At 41.7% G+C, this 14,760-nt stretch overlaps 1 protein-coding gene across 1 annotated transcript; it reads left to right on the forward strand.

Moving 5' to 3' along the window:
• Positions 1-1,912: 1,912 nt before the first annotated feature.
• On the forward strand, positions 1,913-12,911 carry LOC135917859 (uncharacterized). The gene is made up of 5 exons (XM_065451456.2): positions 1,913-2,088; positions 7,875-8,050; positions 9,787-9,860; positions 11,097-11,177; positions 12,306-12,911. Exons 1-5 carry the CDS (start codon positions 1,957-1,959, stop codon positions 12,731-12,733), a joined length of 891 nt encoding a protein of 296 aa, XP_065307528.2. The 5' UTR covers positions 1,913-1,956; the 3' UTR covers positions 12,734-12,911.
• Positions 12,912-14,760: the final 1,849 nt, after the last annotated feature.

Consider the following 14,760-nt stretch of genomic DNA (forward strand, 5'->3'; position numbering starts at 1 on the left):
CATGATGTCAGTGCGCACAGAGAACATGAACACGTCCCACTCCATGACCGCGGACACTCGCTATCGAAACGCTGGTGTGAGGAAAGGCGGCGGCAGCGAGCGAAGCGACATTCGTTCTATCTATCGCTTCAACGCAAAGAGAGCGCCGATAACAAGCAGCACGCACAAAGCTACAAGCTGCCGGTGCACCTAGACTGCCCCAAACGCAGATCGCTCTCAAGATACGGCCACGCGACTGCGATCAGCCACCACATGCACAGTTGCAGCCGGAGTAGAATGCAGCGCCCCCCCTCGCAAGGTTGGGGGCCTCGCACGCGATGCAAGATGGCGCGCTTCCTCCGCACTTTCCACCACTGTGGCTCCCTTCGCACGTGTTCACTCGCACATACAGCGTAAAGCGCGGTGACAGCATTATCGCCCTTGGTCTTTATAGAGAACCTCACGGCGACGGCGACGACAATAAACTCGCTTGAAGTGTCCATATAATTGCTATCGCACTAAATGAAAACCGGGCTTGCCAGTACCACCATAAAAAACGATCTTTCTTGGAAGCAGCATGTACAATATCTAATACCTAAAGCTAACCGCTCCTTAGGACACTTGAGGAGAAATTTTTCGCTTGCACATGTTTTATTAAAACGGCTGTTCTACACAACATACGTCCGCCCCCAATTAGGACATGCCTCATCTGTTTGGCATCCTCATCAGATCAGATTAATTAAGAAATTGAATCAGTGTAGAATCGCTCTTTTCGTTTCATCTTAGCTAACTACCATCGCACTGCTAGTGTTACATTAATGAAGAGCACCCTTCAAATCCCATCATTATCTCCTCGCAGAAAGGAATCACGCATTTCCCTTTTTCATAAAGTCTACTACCACAGCGCATCTCTTCGCCCTCTTTGGATCCACCCTGCGCCTTATTATTTGGCTCGTCGTGATAACGTACATAAAGTTAACGTATCCCGTCATAACATCGTCGCGTGCTCACAATCATTCCTTCCTGGGACTTCAATCGACTGGAATAAACCACCTACATCATTAGTAAGCATCAGTGACCCCACACTTTTTAAGAATGCACTAATCAACATAAATAATGTATGGTGGCAAATGGCATAATTATGTACTTACACGTGTACATTGTCTGCTTAGTAAAGTGTACTCTTTCTGTATTTTCATATTATGTAAGTATCTTTCTTGGTTGTTCTGAATGTATTACTAGTTTTTTTCATAGCTTTTTTGTTCCCGGCACTGTGAATTCCTAGAACTAATCCAGTATTTTTACTCTTGGAATGTATTTTCGCCCCTCCCCTCTGCAATGTACAACTGTGTACTTTGAGGCATCACAAATAAATAAATAAATAAATTTGTTGTAAGGTCATTTCCTTGTAATTGTATCACGTTGAAAACAGCCTTTCAGGATCGCGATAGGCTTTTCTTTTTCTTCTGTCAGTCACGCCACATTTTTTAGGCATAATATATCACCGAAAAAAAAAGTGCATACACACACAAAACAAAGGCAAGGACCACACTTTCTCAGTGCATAGACTTGCTGCAGAGGACAGCCACGTCAAACTACTCGCTGTGAAAGCCTGAGATACAGTGAAAGCCACAAATAATAATCATGAATATCTCATAGGCAAATAACCTACTGTGAGTCTAAATCTTAACGACAGCTGTGATCCACGTGCTTGAAAACAAGGGAACTATATGCTTACAATAAGAAGTGCAAGAACAGGTTAGGTCACTGGCAAGGTTGTTCGACAGTTTTCTTTGTTCGTAAGACATATTGTCAGCATGCGGTTACTGACATTGTTCTATCTTGCACCTTGAAGTCGTCAGAACTGAAGCACGTTACACAATCATCTCCTTCCGTGTCTCGATTTGCCTAGCAGTGCGTTTAAAAGGAAGCGCCCGAAGATGCGTTCTCGTCATTGCGCTGGGACCACAAGCAAGAATGACGTCGTATTCGAGTATCTTGTTGGCAACTGTCGCCATTTTCACCTTGCAGCTTGGGCTGGAATTCGCCCAGGGGTCCGATTATCCAGAACTGAGAAGAGATCTGCAAAGATACCAGAATCCCTCCAATGTAAGTCCTTGAGAAAAACGTTCCCGTTAAGTTGCAATGGAGAAATAACGAGTAGAACTACTTATGTTTCTCAGCACAGGACAACGGCGTTTGACATCTGAACGGTCTCTGCTGCGACACTTTGTAAGGAGGTATGTTAGTACACTATGCCGCGTTAATATGTGGAAGTGCAGTTCTATTGGCGAAATTAGAGGACAGTTCCCACGATATAAAATACATGTCAAGCAATATTCTATACTGTGCACATCAAATAAATATCAAATCACTTAAATCACATCAACATCGCAATCCGAAGCATGCTGACGGCTAGGACTAAACGCCACAGCGAGGCTCACCGTCCCTTTAGCATGGCACAGACGAATGGCAAAGGTAACCGCAGAGCTAATACATTGCCTACCACAGCAACATAGCAAAAACAGAAGAAAAACAGATGCGTATCAACAAAAGGGGCTATGTCAGTCGTCAAGTATATAGTAAAGCGAGATAATCTAAGACAAGTGCAACTCAAAGAAGAAACTTAAAGACGAAAAAAAGAAAAAAAGAAGAGAAATAGCAATACAGAAGAAAACAGCATTTCATGCTTAAAGGAAGTGTAGCTGACAATCATAAGACCGAAATGCGATCGCTTGATAGGTTCTGGTTACAGGCAGACGAATACAACAATACACCTATGTTGATGTGCATGTATATATATACACACATTGCAAGCAGCTTACTAGCAAAAGTACACAAACGCAGGGTAAATGGCATGGCAATAAGTAGCGTAACACCTGTTTTGTGCAGCTGCTTCGAGTTCGCGGTAGTTATCATTCTTGAATAAGGCGAGTAGCACATTGTTTTTGTTTCTTCATTGAAACAAGAAATGCTAGAAAAGAAGATATTTTTCCTGGAAAAGGCTGCTTCATAGCGTTCAACAAATATGTTTTTGTGCAACTTAGGTGAAGTAACTAAGTTTAATTCATGAAAAAAGTGTTTCAGTGTGACTGTTATGCGGGAAATTCATGATGGCATGAATTGCCTTTTTTATTATATGGAGGCAACGGACATATATACATGGTAGGGTAATCGTGCCCAACACTAAATGGCACTACATTATATGTGACGCAAGCAAAATATTGCAAATAGGAAGCTTAATATTTTTGGCCAGTAAAATTTGCATTTGTGAAGTATACCACAGACTCGTGTAATTTTTCGTGTAATCAGTTCTGTGTGTTTATTCCATGATATCTTCCTCAAACAAGACTCCAAGACTGTTAACGCAAGGGACTATTTAAAGATGTGAATTTTTATAATATAATTCTATCTGAGCATCCATTTTGCAGTCTTTTAGGCTTCAGCAACACACCTTTTCTTTTAACAGCGCGTACTTTCTGTGATTTGTCAGTACTCCATGATGCAATGTGCATTATAAATTGTGCGGAATTATCAGTTATGCCTACGTCACTGATATGCAGGCAGAACATGAGTGGCCACAAAATGCTTCCTTATGGAACATCGGCACTAAATTGCTTTCTTTTTGAAACGTGTTGCTTTATATATACTTGTTGCTCGTGATGTTTAAGGTAAGAATTTAACAGATCCAAAGATACCACCCGGAAACCATAGTAGCTGAACTGTTTGACTAATGTAGTGTGATTTATGCTATCAAAGGCATTCGAATAGTGTACGAATATGCCTAGTGTACTCATTTCACGCTCAAAGGAGTCTGATATAATTTATTTATGTAATAAAAGAGCCTATTGCATAGAAAACTCTTTCCGGTAGCCAAACTGTGCATTTGTTACAATATGATGTTTTCCAAGAAAATAAATAATCCTTTTGGGTATTAGCTTCTCCAAACCTTTCGAAAACACGGGAAATAGGGACATTGACCTGTAGTTGGATACTTCATTTGCGTTCCCACATTCATATAAAACAATTACTTTAGCCTTGTGTAACTTCTCCGGAAAATTTCCAAGCAATAAAACAAGGTTAGAAACGTGTTTTAATATGGGGGCTATGATGTCCAAGACTTCTTTGACTGGTCGCATATGCAAGTCATCGGTATCACAGCAGTTGATGTTTTAAGCGATGAAAAGAGTAATTATTTCATTCGTACTAGTTGGAGCAAGAAAAGCACTATCTTTTCTGGGTGCATCCAGGCACCGCAAGCACTGTGGGCTATAACTCCAGGTGCTTGACAGAGACGTAAAATAATCATTGAATGTATTAACTAGGTCAACTTCGGAAATAGTTCAGTTACCAGAAATGATTTCTGAGTGATCGATTTTTCCATTTCGTGGTGATTTAGAAGTTCATTAAGTCTTTTCCATGCAACATCCGGCTTTTTATTACATCCATATCAGGCAGGTTATGTAAATAACACCTTCTTTAGCAGAGCAAAGATTATTAACCCAGTTTCTTTGAGCCTTAAATAATTTGAATGCGCCTTGACTTTCGTTATTTAGGAAGGCTTTATAGAGTTTATTCTTCGTACGTATTTATTCGTAACCCATGGCTTCTTACATTTACGGGAACTGGAAGTATCTTCAAAAGGGAGGTATTGTCTTAAACAACTTCGAGTATTTTCAAAAATAAATTGTGGGCTACTCGATGTCATTTAGTACGTATAATGCAAAAGGATAGACAGTTGGGCGAGTGGGTACGGTAACATGATCTTGGCTAGTAGCGCAAAGTGAACACGGACACAACACGCTCGTCCTGTCTGTTCCTTTCTGTGTCCGTGTTCACTTCGCGCTACTAGCCAAGATCATAGTACGTATAACGTTTGACCAATCGCTTATCAGAAAATAATTACGAAAAGCGGCTAAAGTGCTCGAACTTATATCGTTGATTGTTCTAATGTGATGCGTAGTGTGTTTGTAAGAAAAACTACGGCTTGTCAAAAACATATTGCTAGGTGGTCACTAATTGGTGCGCTAATTATACTCGACACTACCTGCGTGCTTTCGATATTATTAATAAGTTTGTCGAGTAGCTTAGATAAATCCCTCTAAATACGGGTAGGAAGAGTTATTATGAAACCCGTTTAGTTTTAAAAGTCTGCACTATCCCTGCTGTTGTACATAACTCTTGGATAACTCTACCTTCAAATCACCTCCAAATATAAGTTTAGAACGAGTGCCATTAACCCATCTTAAGCAGTAATCAAGAAAAAAATATTATGCACATTTCCGCTTGGCGGTCGGTATAAAACAGCAACAATAAAATCAGAGAATCGGACACTTAACACTTCCTAATCACATGTCACATGAGAACAAGAATCCACTAGGTGACAGTTAATTCCATTTTGGCCCTCACCATAATGCATCCTCCTGTTTTTGATGGCCGGTTAAAAAAAACGGAGTTGTGTAATCTGGACACCTGTGAACATTTATGGTATTGTGGTACCACGTTTTCGTGACCATTAATGCATCGCGCTTAAAAGCGAGCGTGGCAAGGAACGCAAGAATATGTTCTTCTTTATTTCTCTGACTGAGCATTTATATTTATTTATTTATTTATTTATTTACACATTCTGCAGCCCCTGCTCGGGCTATAGCAGGAGTGGATAATACAATACATGAAAGAAATACAATAGGCGACAAAGAAAGTTTATGCGCAGTGTTGAGGGAGTACAGACAAGAATTCATTTAATGGGAGAGAACGGTTGGTTCCTGAGAAAACGACAAGTTTTTATCACATCTCGTAGGTAAAGCAGCTGCATGGCTAGGTGTAATATAATCACAGAATTTCGCGGAAATGAGTGGTGCTTCAAGCGCACTCGGTGCTACCTAATTAATTTTATCAAGGTCATGCGCTTTGCAGATGCATGGTGTGGGAGACGATGTAGTTTTTCTTACGAACATTTTTCCGCCTTTCGTCCAGGCGAAGCGCCAGCCCTTTTCCTTCTTTCGCACAATCGTGAACCCCGAAAGCTTTTTTAGCTCGGGGCTCATTAACAAATACCGGAAACTGTTCTGTGTATCCAAGATCGGTTGTAGAAAGGCGCGCCTTTCTTGCCTTTTCAAATACAGCACCGCGCTTTGACCTCGTGAGGACTTGAACAATGAGGTCCGATTGCTCAGAATGTGAGCACCCTGTGGCACACTTTGGAAACTGGTTGATTGATCGTCTTGCCAATGTTCTCCAGAATTTTACACAAGCTTTGGCACCCATTTGTTGTCAATGTTCGTATTTCGAGAATACTGTTCTAACTGTGTTAGTTTTTCTTCATTTTCAAGTGCGGCTTTCTTTTTCAGCTCTCTGCATTCAGTAGCCAGCACAGAATTTTCCTTTCGGATTTTGGCATTTTCTTTCTTGATGGCACTCAGTTCGGACACAATGCCATCAAAGCGCTTGCTGAAAAAATCTGTTCAATTGTGAACATCTATGTTTTCTTTCAGGAATTCTCTTTCGAGCGATCTGCTCATTTACCTTCGTTCCTGGCATGCATTCGTCAGCTCTTCCATAACGTCGGGGCTGCTTACAGTAGAAAGTCAAGAGTACCACACGGCACTCTCAAAGAGAGTGGCAGCAGCAGCAAATCTAATAGGAAAGCAGCTGTGGCAGAAATAACAATTTCCAACCTACGAAAGGCGAAATGTAAAAACTTGAAGCTCCGTGTTTTATCGCTGCCGCCACTGCTAATTCATGTAGGTAATGTAGGTAATGTCTCAGCTTTGCAGAAGCATGAGTTCGTACTTTGTGATAGCAAGTGTCATAACATTTTCTGCGAGAAACACATTGCAGTGGACGTGTTGTTTGGCCATGGTGTGATACAAGCGCTAGGTGACGAAGATAAGGGCCACACAGAGTAGAACAGAGTGCCGTGTAGTATCACATTATTTGTCTCGTGTCCCTGTTTCCTAGCATTCCATGCCGCGCCTGCGATTATTTTATGTGCACAAGATGTTTCCAATCACTTGTGAAAACACACCTCTTTATTATGAGTCGTAATATAGAGCGCATTCGCTGGTGCAGAGCGCCTACTTCCATTTCTGGGGTGCTGTTCAGTCCCGATTTAAATACAATACGGCACCTGGTGAGCCCACAGACATTAACAGTTTTATCTTTTTTACTTCGCACGGAATATAAAAACGTTCGTGCAGTACGTGGCATTATTTATGCATAGAAAACTAAAAAACAAGGCAGTAACCTCCCACTAGCAGGTGGGATATCCTGCCCACCCAATGTCCACCCGGCCACTAGTTTCTTTTTTTAATTGCAAGAAATTCAAAAAAAGCATTCTGAATGATTCGCGATCAAAGCCGGCTGTCTTCAGTTCTGTTAAATACTGTATATATACTTATTTCCCGGCCTGAAAGTTGGGCTTATTGTTTAGGCCGACATATTTAGCAGTTTGCGCTAATAAAAACTTTTTGTGGACTGCATGGTTTACACTGTGAATCTTAAAGATGAGTCCCTGGCACAAAAAGTATATAATTTTGGTTACGCAAGATAACGACTCGAACGGATCAGCCGCTAAACAATTCAATCGTCCGTGTGAGCTGTGAATACAGACCGTGCCTTTTATAGCTCCGGCAATGTCAGTATTTTGGGCTCCGTCAGTATAACGTTGTGGCTTTTATTTAAAAACGCCGTCCAGCTTTTCTCTGATAGGAAATAAAGGTTAATTTGATCGGCACACTTCTGAAGCCCCACCGGCAGAGAGTAGCGGCACCTGCGATTGCCTTAAACCTGCAGGTTGGGCGAACAACATAAAATATGGTAACAACGTGTCAAGACACGTTTTCCCTTCATTTTCTTCGTGCAACCGCGCCTAACTTCCCTTTTCTGCGACGCAGTGCTATCCCCGTAATGGCAAGTGGGTCATGGTGAAGAGAAACTACCCCATCGACCCATACTACGGTGGAGACGCTAGGTGCGTGTTGTACGAGAGAATTGGACCGTTCAGGAACTTCACCATCCCAGCCAGATTCTCATGGAGCCAGGACGGATCCGGACGCGGATGTGGATCAGTGTAAGAATTTTGGCGAACATAAGACGGAATCTATTGTCGAGTTGTCGAGGGTATAAACAGTGCAAACAGTTTCAGAGCTTAAACGGACGCTTTCTACAAAGGCAATGATGCATATCTCGGGCAGGCGTACAGGTTGTTAATGTTTTGAAGCCATGTTTTAGCCCCCGCTGATGACTAAAAAACAAAGGCACAAGTTGTTTCCGGTTCGTGATATCATTTAATCAATTCAAAGGGGTTCGTGGAAGCATGGTTCTATACTGAACACTGCGTTTGTGCATCTTCTAGAATATTCACTTTCCTTATCAGAAGTATTCAGTCCCTAAAGCAATGGATTAATTGCAGTTCTGACTGTAGGTGAGCTGCTGATGATTACCGCCTACTTTGAGGTTCCTGCAATCTAGCAAGCTGTATCCAATCAACATTAGTATGCAATATTGTACTAAACCAAAACACACGTATAGTGCACGATACACCCTACCTCTTCGTTTTGATCACCCGCCGTGGCTGCTTAGTGATTACGGTGTTGGGCTGCTAAGCATGGAGGTCGCGGGATCGAATGCCAGCCATGGTGGCCGCATTTCGATGGAGGCGAAATGCTAACCTACCCGTGCACTTAGATTTAGGTGGAAGTTGAGGAACCTCAGATGGTCCGGAGTCCCGAATTACGACGTACCTCATAATCAGATCGTGGTTTTGGCACGTAAAACCAAATAATTTAATTTTGTTTTGATCAAGCGTAGACGTTTACTTTACGTCACTCCTCAGTTTTAGTGGCAATTGTTGGCAGGCATGGTCGCACAATATCACATTTTTATTTATCGGACAAATACGGCCTACGCCGCACTGCAAATTACTTTCGGAAATCAAAATTACGATAGAATTCGAAGACATTTTCTCTGAAAAACATGCATCACTCTTAAATCTCCCCACGGAGCATTGTTTATACACTTGTAACATTCAGCCTCTCCTTTACAGTATTTTTAACGCTCTATGCAAAGACTATGATGCAAATCTAGCTTCTTGCATCATATGTGCGACAGCCTGTGGAAAGTTGAAAAAAGTTCGGTTTACGCCATGAGAACTTCCATAGGGTCATGAACTGTTCTCAGTTACGCTAAAAGGTACAAGCCAGTGCCTTCGAATCAATTCAATTCTGCATAAATTGGTAATTTGAATGCTACCTCGTGTAAGCCTCTTGTTCAGTGGTACATCACCCAACTTTACTATTTGTTGCTCCTTTACCTTCGGCGACGGTCAGTGTATTTTCAATTTTATTTTTAAGTGTTTAAAGTATGAATGAGAATAGTAATGTGATTCGCCTCTTAACTGGGTTGCACTGCTCCATAAATTGTGTAAAATATATTGCAATGCATTTTTGTAAAGGAAGAACTTTCAGCCGCATGATGCTCACCTTTTCAGACGTTAAAAGCCGCGCAAATGATATGGACCCGCATCAATAAAGCCATCTTGCGCTAGAAATGTTAGTAAGAAAAAAAATTAGCGAATCACGATTTTAAGCCAATAACAAAGCGTATCTAGTCAGGAAAATATTTTTTTAATAAGGGGCTATGACCAACTAAACTGCTGAAGCCGAAGTGTACATAAGCTTTAAAACAGAGAAATACAAGCCATAGAAGTGATCAAATGTTTATTACATGTTGCATTGACTGCTCAAAAGACTTCGTCATGAACTTATACTCGAAACAAGGTGTGACTGAATTACGTTATTTTTCCAGTGTCGGCAGTTATGTTCTCTCTTCAACACCAGGATACTGGGCAAGGAACTTGTACACCTTTTATCCGAACAATGGTAAGTAAACACGGAAGTGAAAGATATACTTATCGAATGCGTAAGCATTCAGGTCTCCAAAGATATTTAGCTTAGTTCCTTTCTTTTCAAGTTGACATTGGTCACCGGTTCTTTAATTTGTTTTGTTTTTAATTTATGAATCCCGAGTTGCTATAGCTGCATCCCACTACAACGACCTGAACACACATTGTAGGAACTAGTTCCTTAAGGACGTCACAACAGGCTCTATACACTATATTTTTTCAGTGACCTAAGGCCAGCGTTTTTCATTCAGTAAACTAAATAAAGTGGCACTGAAAGCATAACATATCAATAGGAATATTAAGGATCATGCTGATCAATCAGTCATTCTTTTACTTGCGCGCTGGTTCGGTTCAGTCCTTTAGTCGCCGGTATGATTTTTTCTGCCATGCACAGAGTAATCGTAACCTTTAGTTCACCTTACGTGCAGATACCCTGCTAGGTTTCACTTACGATGGCAAGCAAGGACCCTAATTACAAGCATGGTTTGCTGGCAAGCTTCTTGCTTCGTCATGCGTAGATAATTGGTAACCATCCTCATTACATGCTCCTAAAGTGGTCATACCGTATCACGACCAGTATCGTTTTGCAACACTCAGCAGGATTCCCGAAGGATACTTCAACAATGTCACACTGCTTCCCGAGTGCTTTTCTACGAGCCAAAATTTGTACATTCAAAGCGTCGTTTGTGGGAATTCGCACAACACACGTCGTTAAATTAATGAAACACCTGCAACAGCGCCAAAGAAATATCGTTGTGGGATAGAAATATACACAAAGGAGCATAATAATATGATTATTAGGTATACTGTTCCTTGCCTGTCAAAAACCTGCTGTTTTTGGCATATTTGCCTTTTAATATTGAACTCTGCCACTATAGCAGTTGTAGCTTACTTTGCTGAAGCGCTTACTCAACAATGCACTAATTTATCCTCTTCTTTTTTTCAGCAATATAAGAGTGCTAGAGGTTTGAATGAGAAAATTCATTATTATGTAGCACAGGCGAGCGCCGACGAACAACTGCTCTGTACAAAGCTAACTTTCTTAGAGCATCACACGAAACACCAGCACACAGACTATGTACATACACGAAGGTGCTGCAGTGCTCGAAATTTTTCTGGCATGTCAGAATCAGCTACACATACTTGCAGGACTGTGTCGCGCAGTTTTCTCGATACATGAATAAAATGTATTCCTTCTTCCTGTATCTTTCAGGTCCCGCGGAGTGGCAGCAACATGCGATCTACAAAGATTGCAGCACTTGCTTTATCGGACGCTATCGTTACGCTCTTAACGGTAAGTTCTGCGACAATGTACCTAAATGCCCAGATAAGTGACGTGACGATTTTCGTGTGTAGCACACTAGAGATTAATTCCGGGCTTACATGGAGAACTTACGGAAAACTGTCGATATCTTGTAAAATGTCCTCAGATAGGCGATTTGGTTATGATTAGTAATGGTTAGATCATAATAAATACGTGACCATGAAGTCGTAAGCAATGCCCTTCTTGCTCTATGTCCTACTCGGATTGAGCTCGTGTGTTTGTCCCTTTCGCTGACAGAGTTTCACGCGGACATTTCTCTTACCCAGAAAATTCTTTCGAGCTGTGTTCAGGGCCTTTCTGCGACCTCACTGTGTGATTCAATGTGTTTCATTAGATATTTTTCAAACCTGTGGCCTTCCTTTGGTCCAGTGCAATCATCTTTCCTTGATGCTGTTCATTTATTGATTGTACATCTAAGTGAAAATTACTAGCTGGCGCCACATGGATGCGTCAAAATATCCTGAAAATCATGTATGAAAAGCAAGAAAAAGGATCGCACAAACATTCAACGTCACAGCAGTGTACAAAACCCTATAGCTCGCTATTCTTCAACCTATATTACACGAAATGATTACCTTTAATTAGTGGATTTGTGTTTACACTTTATTGAGGCACACCTAGCTTCTACAGAATAATTCCTTCACTCCACGTATTGCTATCTTGCAAGGCTCACCGCAGAATAAATAAACGTAACCTTGAGATGTCTCTGCTTCTTCTCAACAGCCTTAATCTCATTTCATTAAAGCTCCCACTATAGGTTGCAGTAAAATAGCCACTGCTAACTAGAACAGTGCTCAGAATGTCTGTACCTATGTATTTTCTGGAACAATCTTCCACACACGTGTAACTAGAACCAAGTCTGCGTGTCCCACATATTTCAAGTTCAAGTGTATGTAACGCCATTGTTTATATTTTGTGATTTTAAGGGAAATGCATTTTATATAGCTCGAAAATGTTTTCATAAGTTTTTCACGTAGAGTTGGAACTGAAGTGGAACTATATTAAGAAACCAACATAAAATCTCGTGATGTTCTAAGAAACGTTTGGACAAAGCATCGTTTCGAGTACTTCATATAACCTTTCGTTGCTTTCCGGCAGGATATGGATGCGCTATGTGGCGTCGTACGTCACACCTGCACAAGCGCGCCGACTACTGCGACTTTATCTTCAACATATTCTGCGGTGGAGTTCCCAAGTACCAAGTGTTCGAGCCATCGTGCATTCGCCTCCTAGGAGGAGGCTATGGAGGTGGCTTTGGAGGAGGTCTTGGAGGGGGTCTTGGAGGAGGCCTAGGAGGAAGTCTTGGAGGAAGTCTTGGAGGAGGGCTTGGAGGAGGCCTTGGAGGAGGGCTTGGAGGAGGGCTTGGAGGAGGCCTTGGAGGAGGGCTTGGAGGAGGGCTTGGAGGAGGCCTTGATGGGGGCTCTGGAGGAGGCCTTGGAGGAGGGCTTGGAGGAGGGCTTGGAGGAGGCCTCGATGGTGGCTCTGGAGGAGGGCTGGGTTCCAAGGGCGGGTACATGAAGAAGTAACTCGTACCTGACAAGTATTGCATTCGCCATAGCTAGATCCTATAACTGCTGTAGGACCCGCTTAAATAAAATTTGGGTCTTTCTATCTATCGATCTAATTCTGCGACTTTCTTAGCGCAGTGGTCATGATATTTGTTATTTGCTAAGCAAAATAAACATTTAATTAAGCAAACCTGAATTACTATTGTCATTCGTATAAACATACATAAACACCCAGCGTACACAGGCAGAGAAGAGTGCTAGGAATGGCCTCCCGAAAGGAACACGTCACCTGCCCGCGTGTAGAGGAAAGGTAAAAAAAGGGGGAGTAAGGGATAAAAGAAAACCATGAAAAGAAAAGAGGAAGGCAGATCTGCATAGATCCAATCACACGCACAGTATGCGCACTACTGACGTGAGTCAAGCCCTGTAGTTGACAAGAACACTTGCACAACTTTGTCAGCATTGTGTCTAGTCGTAGCGCGACCAGTCAAAAATAAAATGAAAATCACTCAACGAAGTTAGAGAAAGATCACGTTACTTGAGCTTATGTGGTAGTACAGAACGATAACTGTTTGGCATTCGAAAGGCTAGCGCTCAAGTGCTTCGCTGTAGTGTCCACAAGTCGTGCCCAATGTGCTCGGCTTGCGGACACTACAGTTGATTTCCACAGTCACAGGAAGTTGGCTTCGTCTTTGTCCTTAATTGGGCATGTACAAGAATGTCCTAGAGATTAGTGTTGCGTCTGTAGGCTACGTTGGGCGGGTCTGGAAAGCTCTTGACTTTCTGGTTGCTGATGAGAACTGGATAGTATTTATTAAGGACGTTTTTCACGTTTGGCAGTGTGCTTCAAAATTTGGTAGTAAGAAAAGCGTTGGTGTTCTTGTAATCTTAGGGCTGTGTTTGAGGACCTCGGTTTGCTGAAGTTTCATTGCGTCAGTGTGGGATTTTTTGAGAAAGGGTTCGTGTGGCTCTTGATTGGTAAAGTTTCTTTAAGGTTTTCGAGTCTTTATGTACTTTGCTTTTCAACACAAATGCAACATAGTCCGGTTCCTTGACCATTGAAAATACCTCATTTGCAATGTATGGAATGGTGTCTTGCATTCTTTAGGCATTGTTGTTTGCCAAAAGTTTCCTATCCAAAGTTGTCTTTAGTGTCCCATTGTCAATACATATTGTAGTGTCCAGAAAGCTTGTGCACACTATTGAAGAAGCCAATGTTAATTTTACAGTAGTGTGAAAATATAATGTTACAAAGTTATCCAGACTGCCCTGGCAATGTGCCCATATTGTAACTGTGTCGTCTATGTAACAGAGGTACATGTGGGGCTTGTCTGTGCATGTATACCTACCAATACTTGTCCCATGTATTGGGCAGGTAGTAATTGTCCTCAAATTTAATGTAGTTATATGTGAACACGGATTCAAGAAAAGATAAAGTTAATGGAATGCTGTGCGTTGTATTTGAATATAGTTTCTCTTATCGAAGAGTAATTGGAATTAGTAATTGGATGTTGGTTTATAAGGCAATAAAGACTGGCGTTGCGAGTATTAGGTTTTGCGGTAGCGTTCCTTCAGAATCAAGGCCCACCATAATTGTCAGTGCACAATTGTCCTCCACAATGGTCAATATTGCCGCCCGACCGACCACTCGAGGCATTTTGCGCGTATTCGCGGACTCCTCTCATGCTTGGAAAAACGCCGTTATGTAGCACGTATTGAGCCATAGAAAGCCGTATCGGTATAAAAAGTGTCAATTTTCTCATTGACACTTCTCATATAATAACAATATTTGAGAAGTTGAATAATAATTTAGACTAATTATGTCATTAAGCGGAATGCAAGGAAATCTGAGTATCTCCAAGCGACTGCAAACAACATTACCTTGGATTTGTCCAGCTACGTGGCATTTGCGTAACCTTAAAGTTCGACTAAAGTCATGTGGGACACCCTATAAATTTCCGCAAACCTATTCGCCGCGACACTGACCAACTCAGCGGACAGTAACTACACCAAATCCGGAAAAGTAGGCAAAAATAAAGCTTCGC

The sequence above is a fragment of the Dermacentor albipictus genome, chromosome 10 (genome assembly GCF_038994185.2).
Source record: "Dermacentor albipictus isolate Rhodes 1998 colony chromosome 10, USDA_Dalb.pri_finalv2, whole genome shotgun sequence".
Lineage (NCBI taxonomy): Eukaryota > Metazoa > Arthropoda > Arachnida > Ixodida > Ixodidae > Dermacentor > Dermacentor albipictus.